The following is a 21,587-nucleotide window of genomic DNA, read 5'->3' as shown; positions in this document are numbered from 1 at the left end:
GCACTATTAATGGGGCCGCAGCTCACATGAGGATAAAGCGACACCCATTCCGATGTTGGGTCTCACCTTCACCAACCGGCACTGATCAGCATCATGAAATCGAGCTAGCCATCGCTGGCACGCTGGCACGCTGGCACGCTGGCATGGGGAGGCCTTCATCCGGCGGTGGATTGAAAAAAGGCCGTATGTTCAACTAACAAAAACGATTTTTATTTTACCAGGTAAGGCCCACTGAGCTATGTAGCTCTTTTTTCAGAAGTGACCTGACTGCAAATGATAGTTCCACAAAGCAGCTCATCACGTGGAAATTATAGCAGCCAAATACTCTGAGCGCATATTGATTCTAAATGTGGAGGGAAAAATACTGGAGGACCCGTAAAAAAAAATGCATGCAATCGCGATGAAAGAGAACGCGCAAACTCCAAATATGCAGGCGTCGGGATTGGATTCGAACCCACGACCTCCTGCGTACCAGGCGGGGGGAGATAACATCTCGCCACCGTGGCGAACGCGTGGAGACTTCTTCTTGGTTCTTTCGGTAAAGTCACGTAGAATTGAAATAATAAAATAATAAAAATAAAACATTATAAAATAATTCTCCCGACGTTTCGGCCACAACGCAAGCAGCCGTCCTCAGGTGGAGAACAGGTCCACTGACACGTCTGTCGAGGAGACTCTGTTCTCCACCTGAGGACGGCTGATTGCGTTGTGGCCGAAACGTCGTGAGAATTATTTATTATGTTTTATTTTTATTATTTTATTATTTCAATTCTACGTGACTTTACCGAAATAACCAAGAAGATGAATCCCTGCAGTCACGAAAGCTTTAAATCGAAATTTAACCGCGTGGAGACTTGTACGTGCGGCGGCGGGCGGCGGGCGGCGGGCGGCGGGCGGCGGGCGGCGGCTGCCCTGCTCACGGTCATCGCAGCTTGGCCGCCCGCGCGCGCGCCAGTGGCAGCGATGCCGCGGCGTGCCGAGCCAGCCCTCGGCTGCTCTCTGCGGGCCTGGAGGGAGGCTGAAGGGCACGCAGGGATGTTGCGTTTGAAGCCTCGTCTTCTGCCGCGCGCAGCGGCGAGGGCGGCAGGCTAGCGGCGAGCCTGACGACGCCGAGTCCCCCAGGTGCAGCGCGGAGAGCCGTGGAGTTTATAAAGCGCGGCACACTTGATTACGCTTTGCCTTCGCTGGTTGCCACTTGCCTTTACCAGAAATCCCTGGTTGTTTTCACGCAGGTAATTGCAAAGCCGCTCAAACCGCCTCCATGGGGATTTACTGTTTGCCCTTGAAAGTCATAGTATTTGTTTATCTGTTTTAATGTAAACCACCAATTATTGCTGTCTTTTTTATCTTCCATAGCGCTGCCTGAATGCATAACATCCGATTGCCATTCCTTCAGGCCACTCCTTGAGTGGATGCTTCTAACGTGTCAGTGGTCCACTTCCCAACGTTGCCGCTGCATTGTTTCTGAGAGGGAAATTGACATCGCTTGCTTTTAAGCTGTCAGAAAGGGCTTGTCGCCTGCAGATTGAGACGGCAGCTCTTGGAAGGGAGGTATTTTTTTTATGACAGGTCATGCAAAGAATCACTGCAGTTCACCGTTATTTGTTGCCCATATTCATTATCCTTAACCCAGGATACATTTAATTTCAGTCTCCACGGGGAGTTACTCATGTGGTCCCAGCGCTCCTGTGACGTGAAGGCACTGGTTTGACTTGCGGGGCGTACTTCTGAACGGCCCGAGAGAGAGCTGCGCCGGCGGTGGTTTGCGCACTGCGCGATCAACTCCCTGTCCTGACTTATTCCTGGCGAGGGCTTAAACATGAATGAGGAGTGATACCTGAACCGGTGATGAGTGCCTCCCTGAGCAGTGTGGTGGTGAAGTATGGTCAAACTCCCCCCCCCACCCCCCCCCGCGAGGGACATGGCATAGGGTGGCCCTGTTTTCCTTAAGTGAATGGATAATACGTTTTAAATGATACATCTTGTGTCAGTTGCTGCTACCGTCAGCCGGCCAGGGATTTTTACACACAGCGTTGGTGTACGGTGATTTTTTTCTGCAATATTTTGCTGTCTTTTCTTGGATTTTCTGTTTGCACTTAGTCACATATTCACTTTAAGATGTTTTTTGTTCATGTTTTTGTTTTTTGTTTGTTGCGGTTGCACCCGATTCAAGAGCCGAATGGCTCACAGGGCTATACCTAATACATGAACTTTAACTTGAACTTGAACTAAATACGAACGTGCATGCGGAGAGTGGCAGTGGCCAGCGGCACGCCAGCCCTGCGCCACCGTTCCTGTGGAAGGCGCAGGCTGCTGCCGCTTGGGCCGCGGGGAAACTCTTCAGGGGAGAGCGGCCTCTTCGTTCTTGGCCCGGCGCCGAAATGAAATCAAGCGTTTTTTTTTTGTTTAGCCCAGATGGTAACTGCGTCTTACTTGCGGGATGGTTATTAATCTTTAATGCTGTTATGTTCCGGCGGAGTGAAAACAATGCTTTGAATTCGAGAGTGAAAAAAATGCACGCGCGCAATCGAAATAAGGTCACCGTGAAGGCATTTGCGTTTTTCCGCTTTCGCCACATGATGGGTCTTACGCTCGCTCCCCGAGTCCGCTGATGGAGGTCTGCCCGGGGTTCAGGTTGCATGGGGCAGAATCCCCGGCGGTGCGGATTTCATTGCATATTGTTCTAAAACCGTTGAGGATTAAAAAGGTCACAGACCAATTAAAATAAACCCTTTTTACTGCGGCAATGTTGCAGCGTTGAGTCAATGTTTATGGGCTGCTGTATCAGTCAATGAAGAATTCGATCAATAAGTGTTTATTTTAAAAGATCACCGGTTGCTTAAGGCAGGCCTTAAGGTAAAATACTGTATTGACTTGACATTTTGCAATTTACTTTTGCTTGTTGATACAATTAGTAGTTAAACTGTGCGTCGTAGGTTCTGAGAGGCAGAGAGAATTAAAAAAGGTCAGTTTTTATTGAATCGCAGGTGTTTGCGAGTGCCCTTATAAAGAGGGTATTTATGCGCGGCTGTAATTTAATGCCGTTTTAAAAGTTTAGTGATTTTCATAGTGACGTATTCGCCAAGTTAACTTTGCTGGTACGTGCGATGTGAGTTGTCCTTGGTGATCTAGCGGCTGTTGGCGAATGAGATGCTGGTATTGTTGCACAGATGTTGGTAGAACTTGGTTTTTGAGTAGAAACGTGGATAATTCTCATGGATAGTGCAAGAGAATCTGTTTTACTCTTTGTCATGCCACCGTTTTCATGGGGTAGCTAGGGCTGGTCTAGAACTCGGGTTTTACACTTCTCCTGCCAAACAAATTAAGTGGTGTCTCCGTGTACGTTCTGATCTTGCACGGTAGAGCTACTGGGCTAAAAAACAGATCTCCCATTTCATCCCCTTTGATCAAACTCTCACTCATTGCCAGCCCTCAATTTCCCCTTCATTGAATTGCGTCTTGAGCCGTGGTTGTATTGAGGACACCTCGTAAGCGAATCGTACCGTGTTGTCTCGCTCTGAGTACGATGACTCGATTTGTTTTAACATTTGCCCCAACACCCCCCCCCCATTCGAGTATTTGGCTGCTATAAATGTCCACGTGATAAGCCACTTCGTTTGAACTATATTATAAAATAAGATAATAGCTTAGAGGGCTTTACCTGGTAAGACAGAAAAAATGTTTAGTTTCATTTGTATATTTTTTAAAGTGATTTGTTTACCTTTCTTATATTTTGCACTCCTATCGTGTTTTTGTATTGTTCGTTGTTTGTAACGTTCTGACCCGTCCCTACTGGGCATCTGTGGAAAAGAGCTTTGTAGCTCATCGGATTCCTCCGGTGTAAATACATCTTCTGATTCTGAAACAAAGTGGCCCTACTGGGTCGGTTCAAACTCCACATAGTCCTCTCACATGCCCTCCCCCCCCCCCCCCCGCTTTTAAGAGGAGACAGCGCTGTCTGCCCCCCCCCCTAACCCCCGAATATTACCACTCCGCATCTGGCCGCTGCCCGGTTTGTCGGTGACTCGGTGTTCAGACGCGTTTCACGGTGCGGCCACTTTCTGAGCTGCCCCGTCCCCACCTCCCCCATCTCGTGACAACACAAGAGAGTGGAGACGGGCAACCTGGGGGCTTGATTCCCATCTTGATAGACCCCCCCCCCACTCCCCACTGAGCTTTTATACACTGCCTCCCTTTAAGCGAGGTCATGCCACGCGGGGTGGTTGGTGCTTGCGTGCGTGCGCGTGGCGGCACAGATCTGGCAGTGTGGCGGCTCGCTGGAGATCGTCACGTGCTCGCACGTGGGTCACGTGTTCCGCAAGGCCACGCCGTACACCTTCCCCGGCGGCACGGGACAGGTGATCAACAAGAACAACCGGCGTCTGGCCGAGGTGTGGATGGATGAGTTCAAGGGGTTCTTTTACGTCATCTCTCCCGGTGAGACTCTTTTGATGGCGTTTCCCGCGGGTGATTTTTCCGCGTGTTCTTTCTCGCTTGTCTTCCGGTGAAGAGCTTCCATGGCTCATCGGATTCCTCCAGCATAAATCAAGATCCTATTTTATACGCTGCCTCCCTTTCGGTAAAGTCACGTGGCTTTACCGAAAGGACCAAAGAGTATGGATTCCTGCAGTCACGAAAACTTCAAATCGAGATTGAATAAAGATTCTGATTGTGGTGAATGTTAAATGCCTGCAAATGCCTGTCCTCGCTTTTTTAATCTATTTCAGAATGAGAGTAACCGTGTTGGCACGTAAGTATGTATTTGATCATTAGCTTAAGTCTTGAAAGGAATAAGGTTATGTAATGCATTTAGCCCGTGTATTTTTTCATTTTAACCTGTGCAAGGTGCAGACCAGCTAATCGGTTTTGTTAGAATTGCCTTGGTTGTTTTTAACTGGGGTCAGGATCAGCACATCTTTAAAGGCTCGTAAAGTGTTCGTGTGTGCGTGTGGAGTGTCAGTGCAGGCGGTAAACTCGCAGAAGAAATATTGAACCTTGACGCGTGCGGTCTCTTTGGAACCACAATAACTGCCCGAAGGTTACAGGGCAATCCAATTGGTTGGTTGACTTGGAGAAGCAATGTGTTGCATGCGAACGCTAAGTTAAGCAACTTCAAAGATTTGCAGCAATGCCATTTCTCCAATTAGCCACGTAATTTTAGGTTGATGAGATTATTGGTTCTTCCACATTAAATCGTTTTTGTTTACAGCTGATATATCCCGTGGCGTGAGTGTTTTGATGTGTGCAGATGACTTTATATTTCAAAACTAAATCCTTTGGTGGCAATAGGCGGATAAGAATTTGGTGCAGAAATCCCATATTTCTATTGACAATCGGCCTTTCAAGCAGTGGTGTGGCATGTTACCTGCGGTGCTTTGATTAATATTTCATTCGCACCAGCACAGTGGCTGCCTGCTGCACTGAGTAATCTCCATTGTTTGCAAACAGTTTGGTTGTCACTTTGCGGAACACAATGTCTCATCCTCTTAACGAATGAAATGCGCGTGTTTTTTCCCCCCCCTTTACTCAGATTAATGTGCAGCGTGTGCAGCCTTTTCTTCGTCCCGAAAGACATGCACGCGCAAAACGCACAAATTCTTACTTTTCAATTCGATGGAACAAAAAGATGAATGCGAGAGGGAACTTCTTGCAAGGAAAAAAAATTGGCAAACAGCCGCGATATATACGGGCACATGATTCCCGCGCTGTGCATTCCCTTGTCGTACGTAGTGCTTCTGCGCGGCTATATTCTGACCCGCCCCTACTTGGCAATCTGTGAGAAAAAAAAGAGCTTCACAGCTCGTCGTATTTCTCCAAGGCGAAATAAAGATTCTGATTCCGGATCGCTAGCCGAGCCGTCAGTCATTGCGCTTCTTTCGCGCTGGCAAAAGGAGCGTGAAATTTCCACGCCGAGATTTAAGAACCCGGCCCTAGTTGACACGAGTGCGAGCTTTAACCAAACAGAAGGTGGCATCTAAAGTGCAAACCAGTTAATCTTAATGATGTGGAAACACAGCACCACATGCATAGTTGTTCACTGCAGGCAGCCATGATGCAGTGTTGGCTGTTAGGGTCGCAGTCTGTGGTGGCGCTTGAGTGTGCATCAGAGTAATGTCGCTTCCAGGCTCATGCATAATGCATCTTGAAATGCACTTGGTGATAAATCTCCAGAACAGCAAAGAAAGCTACAGAAATTCATCCTCGTGTATTTGAATTTAAATGACTGTGAGGCTCGGTATTTTGGAGTTGTACATTGAAGATCAATAGCCCGTGTCCATCTATCGCCGCATTGCTATTCACCCGCCCCCTGCCCGCCATTAAGAATTAAACGGCAAGTATTCCGTCACCGATGCATTCGCACAACACATTCTGCGACCACGCCACGCCGTTCTCTCTCCACGCGGTTTCCTAGGCGTCACAAAGGTGGAATACGGTGACGTCTCGGCACGGAAGGCCCTGAGGGAGCGGCTCAAGTGCATGCCCTTCTCGTGGTACCTGGAGAACGTCTACCCGGACTCTCAGATCCCACGGCACTACTACTCCCTGGGCGAGGTACCTTACGCGATTGCCGCTGCTTCACCGCGGACCTGAAAGAACAAATACCCCCCCCCCCCCACCCCCGATGATGCCATTCGAAACGACGAGGAGGCTGTCGCGTGCGCTGGCGTTCATGGCCCCAAGTTTTGCTGGATTAACAAATAAATAAAATAGCCGTGGGCCAGTGCATAAATCGGTGCCCGCCTGGAGTGAAAATATTTCAGTCTCGCCGATTTGCACGGCCGATGAGATTTTAATTGTTTTCTTGCCGACCCGTTTCAAAATGGTTATCGCATTATTTGACCGTTCTTGGCCCACGCAAATACACTGGAACCACTTGTGGATTATGGAACCGCTGACGTTTTGGAACCACTTGCGTTTTGCCACCTCTGGTGTTACCGACAAGTGAAATGTCTGAGCTGGGCTCATGGACTAACTCAATGGGGATTATACACAGCGGCAAAAAATCATCGCTCCCAACTAACAGACGAAGAAGGCCAGTGCTGAGTCGCCTTGCGTCGCTGGACAGGGGGCAGCTGCTACTGTTGGGCTGGCCTTCGAGTGTCTTGAGATTCATCTTCTTGGTTCTTTCGGTAAAGTCACGTAGAATGGAAATAATAAAATAAAAAAAATTAAACATAAAATAATTCTCATGACGTTTCGGCTACAACGCATTCAGATTCTGTCTTTCAGACTCTGTCTTCTCGACAGACCTGTTCTTCACCTGAGGACGGCTGCTTGCGTTGTGGCGGAAACGTCGTGGCCAAAACGTTGTGAAAATTATTTTATTATGTTTTATTTTTATTATTTTATTATTTCCATTCTATGTGACTTTACCGAAAGAACCAAGAAGATGAATCCCTGCAGTCACGAAAGCTTTAAATCGAAATGTCTTGAGATTGCGTCGATGAGGCATATTAAACAAGCACTTTGTAAGTGCAAATATATTATTATTACGTCCTGCAATATGTGCACTCAGTTTAGATCAAACTAAACTATAAAACTATTTCTATATTACCAAGTAAGGCCCACTGAGCTATCTATATCTTTTTTAGAAGCGACCTGGCCGCAAATGATAGCTCAACGAGAAGTACCTTATGTGGAAGTTTATGGCAGCGAAATACTTTCAACGCATGTGTCTAAATGTGGAGGGGAAAACCAGAGCACCCGGAGAAAAATTCACGCGACCACGGGGAGAACATGCAAACTCCAAATATACAACAAGCGTCAGGGTCGGGATCTAACCCATGACCTCCTGCATATCGGGTGAGGGTAGTTAACATCTTGCAAATGTGGTGCCCCCAGGTCAACTGGCCATCACAACCAATTGCATTGGTGCCATGTTCATCGCTTCCCTCCTGCCGCCTCCCACAACTGCCACGCAGTTTACCGCCAAGGCCCTCATTCGCCATCTGGCGAGAGAAGTTCAACATACACACACACATACGTATCTCTTATTTGGTGACCTCTGGGTGCCCATCCCACTGCCAGCCACCGCATCTTGCACACGCAACACACCCATCGCAGCCGCCTACCGCCTGATTAAGCCCACAGTGCCACTATTGACAACTCGCCTCCGCATTATACAGTACCCACATTAAGGTGGAGAGCGCATGAATTATTAAGGAGAGAAGCACACGCACATACATCCACATTGTGCGCACGCCACGTGTGTCCCAAGCGCAACGGTGTATCTCACTTGCTGCCGGCCCCCGTATTAAATCCCGCGGAGGGTTATTAACCTGTTTTACACGCGGGGAAAAATAATGCGCTCCCTGTACATGCGCGGCCAAGGGAGAAATTGCGATCTCCCCCGGAGAGCTTGGGCAGCATTTAAATGTTTTATTGTTTCATGAGACTTAAGTAATTGAATGAACTAATGTTATGTATAAAAGCAAACATAAAAATAAGAATAATAATAACTCCATCCCGTGAGGGAACTGTTTCATGTTGGGTTCTGCTATTAGAAGAAGCTCATCATGATTGATGGGCAGAACGCTTTGTAGTGTAATGAAGCATCCAATATTTCAATTACTCGCCCGCACTGGCCCTCATCACGGCAGGACACAGCAAATGATGAAAATAGCCCCTTGTTACGTAGGCCCACAGACACACGCTACCAGAAGATATTAAATATTAATCAAGCTGAGATTACCGGCCATTTGAGAAGTGGAAAACGGGTTATAATCGATTTAGTACCAGTCGAAGAAGAGAATGAATCAGACCCTAATAAGATTTTTCAGGCGTACAATATTTCAGTAAATCAATGTGAAAAGGCTTGAATATTTTACGAGGCCTTGCCTCTCAGTTAATTGTCTTCTGACCCGTTAAGTAATGACTGATGCGACGCTGCATGAAACACATAAGCTGTTTATTTACAACAGCCGTTTGTCACGTGAGGTAAAATTAATTTTGCATTCATCAATTTCTGCTGTGGCTCACAGATATGGCTCTCTCTGTTGTGCGCATTTAGATTTACAAATGATTAATGCGACTTTAAATACCACTCTTAATACATCTTAACCCTAATTGTAATTAGGAGAAGGTCAATTAAATTGTTTTTTTGGAAGCAATGAGTGATAAAATTACTATCCGCATGAGACAATCCCTAGAAGGATTCATTAGGATGCATCAGTTGGAGTGGCAATTCTTAACATTTGAATGGATCTCAACTCACGAGTGTGGCCCCAATTATGGGCGAGTTTATTATTTGTACCATTTATTACGTGCTATAATAAATTAAATCATCTCAATTAAGCTACTTAGTGTTTATTAACAATAATGGATAATCCAGGCCAGAGGGTGCTGCTGATCATTCACAATCACAAGGTTACCCTTTCCAATCCCAGTTGGGGATTGATTCGGCCCTTGATCCTTTTTGGTGCTCGGAAAATGACTCCCTTTCATGTAGAGTCAACAGTGTTGTCTGATCGACACAATAAACTCTCAACCATGGGAATGTGAGATTTACACTGTTGGCTCGGGGCTGCCAAAGGTGATGACTTTTGACTTTGAGCAGTGGTGTATTGTGTATTTACTTTATCCAAGTTCAAGTTCATTTATTAGGTATAGCCCTGTGAGCCATTCGGCTCTTGAATCGGGTGCAACCGCAACAAAAAAAACAAAAACATGAACAAAAACATCTTAAAGTGACTATGTGACTGAGTGCAAACAGAAAATCCAAGAAAATACAGCAAAATATTGCAGAAAAAAAACACCGTTCACCAACGCTGTGTGCAAAAATCCCAGTGGGATGCAAGTCAAACAACAATAACAACCACAAGACAACTTAGATTAAGGCCATCAGTCTAACTCTGTACTACAACAAACAAACATGGCTAAACCAATACACTTTTCGAAATCACCAAAATAAAGCCATGAAAGCAATGAAACAGTGATCATAGGAACTGTGACGGAATTTTTACAATAAATGGCATAAACAACATGTACTACCAAAACCCTGCAGCCATAAATGGCTGCATGAGTCACTCCACAACAGCAGGAGTATCAATCGGAGTATTATAGTTTTTATGACCTTGTTGGTAGGAATCGAAACCATAATTACCATCATGTTTGCTTTTTCAACGTTTCATAGGCAACCAATGCTTGGCTGTGGTCTCTCAGCTTACTGGGATCTCATAGCTGCCATTCGTTGGCATGCCGTACCAATTGTGACTGGATGATGACCCAGCGTAATAATACACACTCTCGGCTTCCATAGCCGTCCATCTCCAGGTGTTGCTCACGCACCCAATGCTTGTGAATGCTTGAGAGTGCTGCCTGTCTTGAAGACCCGACGGCTGATAGACCGAGCGGCATTTGCCAGTGAGTAAATCTCCCAATTTAATAGGCCTTGCTTTCGCGTCATGAACATAACGGTACAAAGCAGAGGTGGAGGGATGGAGAGGGTGGGGGGGGGGGGAATAACTCTGCAGCCAAATTCAAACAACACAGCCTGACTCACTATTGCCTCAACCACTATCAGCATGAGCCCCCCCCCCAACCTCTAGCCCCCCCTCCCCCCCACATTTCGTCACGGCTCTCGTGACATTGCCTTTTGATAGGGGAGTGAAGGCGGCAGATAGTAAATAAGCGAGCTTCACATGATAAGTGGAACAAACAGAGAGCAGTAGGCAGGAATGGATAACAAATGCGGAGATTATAAATTACGTATGGTTGGAGCTATCGCAGAGGGAGCAGCTGAGGGCAATTTAATGGACGTACACTGGATATAATTGATATAGGAGGACTTTGACAGCAGGTTATGGATTCAGGAGTTTGGGCAAAGTGGCCAAGAGTGTGGGTGAAAGGGGGGAGGGGTGCAAGCCGTGGCAGCCGACGATGCCTTGATGTGCGAGATGTCACGAGCGGGTGCTGCATCACATGCGCGGAGGTCATCGCGGACGGCGCTACTCAGCGGGGTGGCGGTGTGTGTCGGCCCGCCCGCCCGCCCGCCCGCCCGCCCGGCCTCCCGCGGGAACGGCTTTCCGTGGTGAGCTCGGGGTTTAAAAGGCCCTCCCCCCCACCCTCGCCAGCGGGGACTTCCAGCCACCTTTGAACTACTCGCACTGCCGTTACATGTACTTGAGATTTGAGATATGTGGTGCTGCTTCAGTGACCGTGCGAGTGAAAGCGTCGGTTCGGCGGGGTCGGGGGCATGGGGCGAGAGGGGAACGCTCGCTGAATAACGGAGCGCCACCGTGGGGGGGGGGGGGGGGGGTGTCCCTGCGGGGTTGGGTTTTACTGGTCGGTGAACTTGTCCCTCGACTAAAGCTGCACCCCGAGTAATAGAATTCTGGTAGCAGCGGTGAACCTAATCGTCCATTTACTTATTTATTCTCAGGCCGTGTACGCTTGCACTTAAGCTGTAAGAACACGAGGCCACGTTTTCTGGATCAGTGGCTCGCAACTTGATTCCTGGAGAAGGTTTTTTTTTTAGGTCACTTTTGTGGATCAAAGCGAGTTTTATGTTTAGCGATGTCACGGGGATGACCTGGCCGTCTAAGCCATTACTTTGTTGGATTTAATTACCGGCCTGTCCTGTCCGACTGAATTAAAATCCGTATCGCCGGTACATTGCGAACAACGGAAACTCGTACAGTGGTTCACATAAAAACGCCCAAATGTAATACGTTTGGCAACATCGCCGTGCTTTTCATTCAGGACATGCTTAAATGAGCGCGTTAAAAAAAAAATGCGCGGCCGCAAACTTCGTGACCTGCTTCTACGCTCGCATTCTGTCAGAGCTGCGTGCAATAAATAAAAACCACCGATGACCGTCAAATTTACACGTGTCCTGGTGGCACAAGTGCTCTCCACCCGGCTACCCCTGCCCCCCCACCTCCCCTGGGTGACATGGAATGGCTTACAAAATTAACAATACAATTGCAGCCAGCTGCATTTTTCAAACGCCATACGAATGTGGATGAAATATAAAACGCAATTTCCTGGTTTGTTGACAATGGTGTGGTTACCCTAATGTGATAATCTTCTTGGTTCTTTCGGTAAAGTCACGTAGAATGGAAATAATAAAATAATAAAAATAAAACATAATGAAATAATTCTCACGACGTTTCGGCCACAACGCAAGCAGCCGTCCTCAGGTGGAGAGCAGGTCTGTCGAGTAGACAGCGTCATTCAGACGCTGCCATTCAGACGCTGTCTTTCCGACAGACCTGCTCTCCACCTGAGAATTATTTTATTATGTTTTATTTTTATTATTTTATCATTTCCATTCTACGTGACTTTACCGAAAGAACCAAGAAGATGAATCCCTGCAGTCACGAAAGCTTTAAATCGAAATCTAATGTGATAAGTTTATGAAAAATATACTTTGCGGTCGTTTTTGTTTTTTTGTATCCAGATCAGGAACATGGAGACAAACCAGTGCTTGGATAACATGGGAAGGAAAGAGAATGAGAAAGTTGGAATCTTCAATTGTCATGGCATGGGTGGGAACCAGGTAAGAGTCTGCAGCTTTACTCACTGGCGCCTGTTACACAGACCGACTGCTCTCAATAAAACACAAACCCATTTATGTGTTGGAGGAAAGGCAGTGTGTTACCAGTATTTGGCATGGAAATTAACATGTTCATACAATTCCACACCGATTCGGCCATGCTGGGGTGCCACAGTGGCGAGTTTTTGTCTCCCTCGCCTGGTGTGCAGGAGGTCGTCATGGGTTCATTCCTGACCCTGTATTTATGGAGTTTGCAAGTTCTCCCTTTGGTGGTCGTGTGGATTAGTCTCCAGGTCGATCCGGTTTTTCCCTCCACATTGAGAAGCATGCGTTGAAATAATTTGACTACGATGAATTCGACATCATCCGAGGACGGGTAGGGCCCCGTTGCGAGCCAGGGTCATGGTTAAATTTTTTCTTTTAAATGCCTGACAATTTACGCATTGCAAACACGGCCTTCTGCTGCAAAAACAAAGCCGGGCCCTCCTTAAAAAGAGTATTGAGACTCTGAGGCTTTCCTGGGTAAACAATCGTAAATATATTCTTTGTTCTTTCGGTAAAGTCACGTAGAAGGGAAATAATAAAATAATAAAAGTAAAACATAATAAATACATTTTTATTTTATTTTATTATTTCCCTTCTACGTGACTTTACCGAAAGCACCAAGAAGATGAAGAATCCCTGCAGTCACGAAAGCTTTAAATCTAAATTTAATCGTAAATATAATACTAATCACCACGGGGGAGGGGGGAGGGGGATAGACAAAATAAAGTACTATTTTGCGTAGTTTTTGTTCATCCATCAACAACAGAGGCCGAGTCCATTCAATCGACCGCTTATCAGCTCGCTCGGCTACCTGGACTCCGAACCCGGCATCTGAGCTGCACCGGGGCAAACGCAGCATTGCCCTCGCGGGCTGCTCGTGGCTACGTTGCACACGCCACGCAAACCTCTTCCCCCGCGGCACACTCTGGTCGATTCGCTCGTTGCCTTCGTGAAGGTCGTGTTGGTGTTTTCATCTCTCGCTTGAAGCCGAGCAGATTAGTAATTGAAATAAGACGAGCGAAAAAAAGAAGGAGTTAATTATTTAATGGAAACGATAATTAATCAGATTCCTATTAATATTGGGCGATTTGATTAAAATGTGTCGCCGAGGTTCCTTGCATTTCAAAAGGGGAGACTATTGTGTGTTGAAATTAAATGGTGCTGTTTACTGTTTTTTGTCTCCAGTGACATCCATTGCTCTAACAACCGAGTACGGAATTTAATAAAACAAAACAAATTCTTCTTAATCCAAGCTGTTTGTTTTCCAGGCCCTTTGACATATTTTTTGTTTTGTTTAACTCGGCATAATTTACCCGCATTAATGCCGTCCGGGGTGATCCACTCACCGACATCGTAGCCGGCAAAAGCCGTAGGCAGAATACGTACAAATAATTTCAAAGCCTCTCCACGCCCCTCCCCCCAATCTCAATGCACTCGGTAAATATTTTAACGCTCTCCATTGTTAGCCACAGCGTCCATCGCTTTCACAACATTCAATCGGCTGTTGAGAAGAAACGGAAAGATGGTCATTAAAAATCAATGGTGGTATCTATACATGGATTATCCCGTATACTGATTAGCGCGGTTAGCTACGTTCCGGTGCGATCGGCTACGTACGGTGCGAAAGAAGTTCAACATATTTACTGTATTCACAGACACAGAGGCCATGCACTATCATGTAAACAGTAATATCTGGAGGCTCTCACTTGATACAGCTGTCGTGCTGTAACGGTTCCACCTGAAGACGGAAGCTTGTGTTGCTTCCGAAACGTCGTGATTTTTATTTTATTTTTATTTGACTTTTATTAATTAAAAAATTCTACCTACGTGACTTTACCGGAAAAACCGAAGAATATGAATCCTTGCAGTCACGAAAGCTTCAAATCTAGAATTAATATCTGGAGACCTTAACAATCTGTGTATGTATGTTGAACTTCTTTCGCACCGAACGTAACTAGCCGTGCAAATCAGCGGTGCGGGGAAGGACAACAAACTAAACGTAAAAAGCAGTTCTAAAGAAATGAGTTTTCAAGTGGATAGCTCCAGTGGCTTGTTAATATCAGAAGAAAGAGCATTCCAGGCAGCCACAGAAGCACATCTGATACCAGACATTACACACACGTTGGCTTCAAAATACAATTCCCAACTTCCATGAATAGACACGAAGCTTTCAGCGTTGACACATTCCGTTTAATGTCTGCCATGGCTTTGGCGAACGGAACCAACCAAACACATCACCACGGGGTTGCCCTGTCGTGTGATCATTCTGTAATGACTCCGTCAGAAAAGTCATGTATTTGTCAGCACACCAACAGCAGCAGTGCTGTCTAGTGGATCAACCCCATGTGCTCAACCAACAAATATCAAACGTGATTCATCATTAGTTTATTTTTGGGTTAGATCATCGTGTAGGGAAAATGTAATGTTTTTTTTACTGTAACCCCCCCCCCCACCACTTGATAGAAACAATCATATCACGTTGTCACGTCTGCAAAATATGCCAGTTGATTTGGTTTATCAGCAAAAATCAGAACGTATGTGTGCGTATGTATGTTGAACGTCTTTCGCGCCGTACATTGCCAACCGTGCTAATCGGGGGTGCGGATTGTTGAAAAGCAAGCAGCATTTCTTGACGATGTTTGTATGACGATGTTTGTATGACGTTTCGCTGGTCAATACAACCAGCATCCTCAGTTGTTAACGGAAGCTCACCTCTCTCGCGTCTTCGATGAACAAAATCGATGTGCGCGTTTGCCCCCACGGCGCGACAGTTTGTTTCGATGAGCTCCATCGGGTGGTGGAGGGGTTATCGTTACAAATTGACATTTTACCTACACGACGATCTAAGACGAAAAGCAACGAATTATGAATCACGGTGCTATTTTTGTCGTGAAAGCCTACGAATAGAGAGACACCGCATGCAATCTGTGTGGCTCTCGTTTGTATAACGACCCCGTTGGGGAGAGAGTTCTGCCTTTCATTCACATGCCTTTTGGTGTCTGTTTGGTTGAGCACGTGAGGCCGATCCACAGGAACGGGGATGCCCTTGCCATGTTCCGACCTTCAAATGAATGGCAGACTTTTCCGACGGAGTGGTGCCGTCATGATCGCACAAAACGTCAGCGAAGAACGAATTTCCCAGAAGCTCCGTAGCGATGTGCTCGCGGTCCCGTTAGCTGAAACCATGGCAGCCTTTTGCGGTATTTAGAAAGGCTGAAAGCTGTTCATCTGTGGAAGTTGTGAACCTTATTTTGAAGCCAACCTCTCACTCATTAATTAGGTGCATTGTGTTATATATATTAATAATGCTACATTTTTGGTTTTTAGTACAGCAATCCCCCGCTATACATTCGAGATGCGTTCCTGGGAAAATGCGATTTAACTGTAAATGACTTAAAGCGAACTCTTAGTTCCCCATAGACATCATGTTAAAATGAGAGGTTGCATTCCTAGCCGACATTTCGGGGGGGGAAATGGCATAAATTGTGCAGAAATGCATATGATTATAAGTTGAATACATTTTAACTCGTAATATATTCAAATCATTAGACAGCACCTACCAGAGTTCGTTGAATACCTTGCTGATTCTAGGCCTCTTGGGGTGAGCAATGGTGGAGTCATGCAGACAAAGAGGGCAACAGGATCGCCTGCCTCTTCATCTGACGATGGAGCCATAGGGGGCTGCCTCTCTCCTCCACGTGGAGGCAAATCCCTCCACACAAATCCCCTCCACACGGTGGAGGGATTTTGCGGTGGTGCGCGCTGTGCAAGTATCGTTCGCTACCACATCGCAAAGTAGTCCGTTTTCATTATGGGACCTCCTTTGCCAGTACCAAAATATACTAATAGGGTTTTTCCCCTTTTTTCTGGCAACAAAACTGACACCTTTTGCAAGGAATCATGTTTACATTAACCACAATACTTGCAGTCAAATGCAAACAAAAACAATACTCTGATAAGTTATGCATTGTCCTTGAAACTGATTGGTCCACACCAGAGACAGCTTTCTTTAGAGCCTAGTCTCATATGGTGTTCAACCATGTAAATATGATTCCTTGCAAAAGGTGTCAGTTTTGTTGCCAGAAAAAAGGGAAATAACCCTATTAGTAGTCCGTTTTCACTATGTGTGCGTTCATGCATATGCCAAGCATTGCAATTGCAATGAAATGTGTTCCCTGCTAATCTACAACGGTTATGTGAAGCAACGCATAATGTTATCACTTATAGTGGGGGAGGGTTACTGTCAATTATGAGAACTTTTCAGTCTGTAAAAACAAAAATTCCATCGTTTCCAATAATGATCCGTATGAAGCGCATCTTAAGCAGCTGATTGGTTTGGAGTATTTGTAAACGTGTGATGTGCGTCACCCCTCCGTGTTAGAAACGACTTCGTGGAGCTGTCAATGAAATTTCGCAGGAACAAAATTACGGCAAACAAAACAGCCATAGCACTTCTTGGTATGCCACATTGGTGCTGATAACGTGGCAATAATTTGAAGCGTAAAATTCAGGACCAGCCCGGATCACCAGGGGGTACAGATCGAGGTCAACCAACTCCCGCGTCGCCTCTCTTTCTCTCTCTCTCACACACACACACACTGTCCCCTTTCCCTCAACTCATTCCGCACACGTGAATTTGTGATGGCACACCCCTGTGTTATCATTATCATCTTCATTTTGTGACTCAAACCAGCCCACGCGTGTGGCGAGCGCCTGCCGCCCAAACAAATGAACTCCCACGTCGTTATCACGACAATGCCCTCTGCTGCCCCCCGGCCACTGCCGCAGGTGTTCTCGTACACGGCGGAGCAGGAGCTGCGCTCCGACGACCTGTGCCTGGACGTGTCGCGGCTCAGTGGCCCCGTCATGATGCTCAAGTGCCACCACCTCAAGGGAAACCAGCTGTGGCACTACGACCGCGAGGTGCGTGCCGGCCTCCTTCCGCCTCGCTCCCGTGGGCCTGCGGTGTGAATTAATCAGCCCCGCTCGCTCACTTTCGAGTTTGGCTTCATTTGAATGTCATTTTTACATCTTTGTGATTTTGGGGGACGATATGATTCATTGGCTGAGCTCCACTTCCAGCCAGCGGCTTGTTAGGTATTGCTTTTTTTTTTGCTGCCAATTTTTTGCAGGTCGTAATTAATTATACACAGCTTCTTCTTGCATGCAGCATGATTAGTTAGCATTGCTATGGGTGAAAACAAAGACTGTCTTCACAGTCTTGCCAACACGGAAAAACGTGCATTCTTATGCACGTAGGTTCTTATATTTATCTGCTTTCATAAATCATTAAAAATTAAAAACACATCTCCCCTTAAAAAAATGCCTTGTCTCTGCAGAATATTTTACCACCGTTTACACATTCCTAACCAGATTCATGGCCAGAGGGCCATTTGTCAACATCTCCCAAGTAACTTTGTACAAAACATCTTGACAAACTGGCAGAATAAAAAATAAATATATCACTTTGCCAGGAGTCGTACGTCTCCTATTGATGTGAGCACACGTGACCTCTTCGTGTTTGCAGCTGTCGGAAGAGAAACTCTAATGGAACATGAGACTCACCGTGGGATTGTCGGTGGAGAGGTATTGCGTGCAAGGTCCTAGAATGCAAAAGGAGTCCGACCTTGGGCTCCCACTGGAGGCTAGGCTGCTCGAGAGGGCCCTCTACCGGGAGAGATTTCACACTGACATAGATGATGCTCCTCCTGCGGTTCCTTATTATTATTATTGTTAACCTTGTTTGTCCAGAGAAGCCTCGCTGAATCTCATGACGTTTTTTTTTTTCAGGAGGGTCCTAAAACGTTTTCGCTGGAATGGGGCGATGATTGAGTAATTTGTTGGTAATTTTTCAACTTTGATGCTGCTGATGCTGCTGCTTCAGTTCATGGTTTATGTTACAAAATCGGTGATCTTTGTTATCTCGTGCATTCCTTACATCTGGCTGGCTGGCACTGTGACATGAATCTCATGAGTTCCAATTACGGTTGAGGGTCAACAGCCTTGCATCTCTCTGGGGGTCGATAAAATTGCGTACCACTTTGTGAGAAGTCAACAGTGATTGTCCTATGGAGATACTGACACCCACCATGGAACCGTGGACTTTGTATGTACTGCATGTTGAACTTCATTCGCACCATACGTGGCCAACCGTGCTAATCGGAGGTGCGTGGGAAGGACCTCTGGCTCTGTCCTCCCAATGGTGATCAGCACCATTCCATCATCTGAGCAGGAATAGGGCGACTCCAAAAATGCTAATTATGCCCTACCATTGCATGTGAAGCGTCAATTATTCATAAAGTGTTTTTCTTTCAAAGTATTAATTCAAAACGTCAGACTGTGTTTGGTGGTGCTAGTTGCTACCCGTGGACCAGAGCCAGTGTTGGACATTACACCTTCCTATGGCATGGACCAGTCTCTTAGCAGCGCAACCACTGGAGAATTCACAATTAAGAGGTGCCGACTGAATAAAAACACATTTGAGAAACCCCCATTATCTCTGCCACTGTCGCTTTTACAGAAGATGACGCTACGTCACGTGAACAGCAACCAGTGTTTGGACAAGGCCGGCGAGGAAGACCGCCAGGCGCCCACGATCAGCGACTGCAACAGCGGCCGCTCGCAGCAGTGGCTTCTCCGCAACGTGACACTGGGGGTGTAGGTCTCCCCCCCCCCCCTCCCCCCGAGTGATGGGGAGTGGAGCGGGCAACCTCCTACCCCAGCCTAAGCTGGAACTCGCAGGGCAGCGTGCATCAACCACAACAATTGCGGCAGGCGCGTCTCCTGGCCGGGGTTCGCATCGGCCGCGAGGATTGCGCAGGCCGGGCGTGGCGAGACGCGCAGACTCCCGGGGGGAAAGAGGTTGGTGGTGGTGGTGCTTGTGGACACGATGATGATACATTGGTGTGCGGTGTGCGCTACGGCAGTTCAGGTCCTGGCAGTGCAGTATCGCAAGAGATCGACTCTTGCGGGGAAATTGCTCGGCTGTCTGCGTGCACTTTTTATTTTTTTCCCCTCGAGCGCAGCACGAGTGGGCAAGGCTTTCGCTTTGTGTCCCATTGTGTAAAAGGTACACTCGGAGTTTGTATAATTAGGTTTGTGGCACCAGTCAAAATATCTGCATTAGGCTTTTGTACGGTTTATTCTTGAAGGATGGACTAATTTATAATTCAATATTGAATTGAGAAATGGTTCTTTCTTTGACTGAACAGCATTCTGTTAAGAGCAAGCAACATCAAAGGATTCTTTTTTATATTTCAGTTAATGGTTATAGCTGAATTCACGTTGTCAAAACAATTAATTTATTTGGCATGACATGAATGGTTGATTTCGGATATTTGTAGTCTAGAAACAGCACACTATTCGTTGCGGCGTTGTCTAGTTTACATTCTTTCGCAAGCGATGAAAATAATTGACAAACGATGGTTTGTTGTAACTATGGAATTGGCTTGAACTTTGTAATTTGGCAGCCGCTTGCAATCCATTCTAGAAACTAAGCAAATGGAAAGCTGTTATTTCGAGCCATCAACCTCTTAGGTCTAAGCCAGAATCGTTCCCATTATGGATAGTTATTCACATTTGGAAATGGGCCAAGACCGTCATTTGTACCACACCAATACCCCACTCCAAAGCAGCAAGGAGATCACGCTCAGAGACCGAATCCCCTCAACACTTTGAAGCAATCGGACACCTCGCCAGCCGCGGAGGTCACGGCCAATGACTCACGTGGCTCTTCAGAAGCATTGGGCTCTTGCCCTGCCACCTCTGTGTGTGTCCCCTGCCTGCGCGCAGCCCAGTTCACCCCCAGCGGCACGTGGTGGCGGAGGGGAGGGGTGGGGGGGGGTGATCGCGAGGGTTCTGGTGCAAAGTTTCTAAAACGTTTCAATTGTCCAAGGCAATGAATGACGGCGTCGTTTTTAATTGTAGGCACTGCACCGATGCCCTTGCTGTGCGAGTGTGCGTGCGCACGTCATATTTTCATCTTTACCGTTCTTTGCATTTTTTTCTCGCAAATAATGCATTTTAAAAGGAAATGTACGTCTCAAAATACAGCTTTTTACGACAACGGAGTCGGGTCGCGAATGAGAGGCGTTGCGATATCAAAATCGCAGTAAGGTAGCGCGAAAAAATGTGTGCAGCAGTTTCAAGAGAAAGTTTAGCGTGTGGATTTCGCCAAAAAAATAGTTCGTGGCGGTGTTGAAAAAGTGCTCATCGATTAAAGTATATAATTATATATTTGATTATAAACCAATTTCAATGTTTACTTGCACTACGAGTAGGAGAGATTTAGGCGATGTATACGATGTGAAACGGCAGTTTGTTTTAACGTTTGATTTTTTTTAAAGAACGTTCCCCCCTCCCCCCCCCCCCACCATTTAATTCGCTAATGAAGAAGTGACTTGATGACGTGAACCACCCGCTCGGACACGCGGGGGGGTGGAGGACTGGGGGGGGGGGGGGCAGCCCTGGGCAAGGGGGCCCCTCTGTAGGCACCGGAAAGTGACTTTTGTGCTCGGTGGATGATTGTTGTCCTTCCCTTACCCACCACCCCCACCACTCGGCACCCCCGAATCGCGGCGCGGTTGGCTACGTACGGTGCGAAAGACGTCCAACGTGCACAGGAAGATACCGTGACGACGCCAAAAGCGACCAAAAATAGCGATGTCCACATTCAGCGGGCATTGGCTCCATTGGCCACTTAGATCCAGAAGGTCCCACCCAAACCTCAGAACCACATTAGCTAATCAAATCATAACCAGAGTCCAACTATAACCCTTAACCATGGTGCTTAACCCTCAGTCTGCCCCACCCAGCCACCCAGCCACCCACCCCCTATTCACTTTTGACTTTCTCTGCAATTTTCATTCACCTTTGAGTTGATGAGGTTATTCAACAGGGTCAAAATATGGACATAGTGTTCACTTAAACTAGCGGGCGAGTAACGAGTTCCTAGAGAGACAGAAATGTACACTGTGTATTTTGTGTGTGAGGTGTGGAGGGTTGGGGGGGGGGAATAAAAATGTGAAATTGTTCATTCGAGTCGGCG

At 46.7% G+C, this 21,587-nt stretch overlaps 1 protein-coding gene across 2 annotated transcripts in view; it reads left to right on the top strand.

Moving 5' to 3' along the window:
* Positions 1-21,565, top strand: part of LOC133345284 (polypeptide N-acetylgalactosaminyltransferase 13-like) — an 88,424-nt gene extending 66,859 nt beyond the window's left edge. For both annotated transcript variants that reach the window (XM_061555915.1, XM_061555914.1), the window contains 5 exons: positions 4,257-4,437; positions 6,413-6,552; positions 12,401-12,499; positions 17,330-17,464; positions 19,062-21,565. In XM_061555915.1, the coding sequence (XP_061411899.1) occupies positions 4,257-4,437; positions 6,413-6,552; positions 12,401-12,499; positions 17,330-17,464; positions 19,062-19,202 (696 nt within the window). In that variant the 3' untranslated portion in view covers positions 19,203-21,565. The remainder of the gene's footprint in view (positions 1-4,256; positions 4,438-6,412; positions 6,553-12,400; positions 12,500-17,329; positions 17,465-19,061) is intronic.
* Positions 21,566-21,587: the final 22 nt, after the last annotated feature.

The sequence above is a fragment of the Lethenteron reissneri genome, chromosome 21 (genome assembly GCF_015708825.2).
Source record: "Lethenteron reissneri isolate LAM-NWPU_2019-01 chromosome 21, ASM1570882v1, whole genome shotgun sequence".
NCBI classification, from domain to species: domain Eukaryota; kingdom Metazoa; phylum Chordata; class Hyperoartia; order Petromyzontiformes; family Petromyzontidae; genus Lethenteron; species Lethenteron reissneri.
Note: the sequence above shows the minus strand (reverse complement) of the source record. Positions and strands in the feature narration are given on the sequence as shown.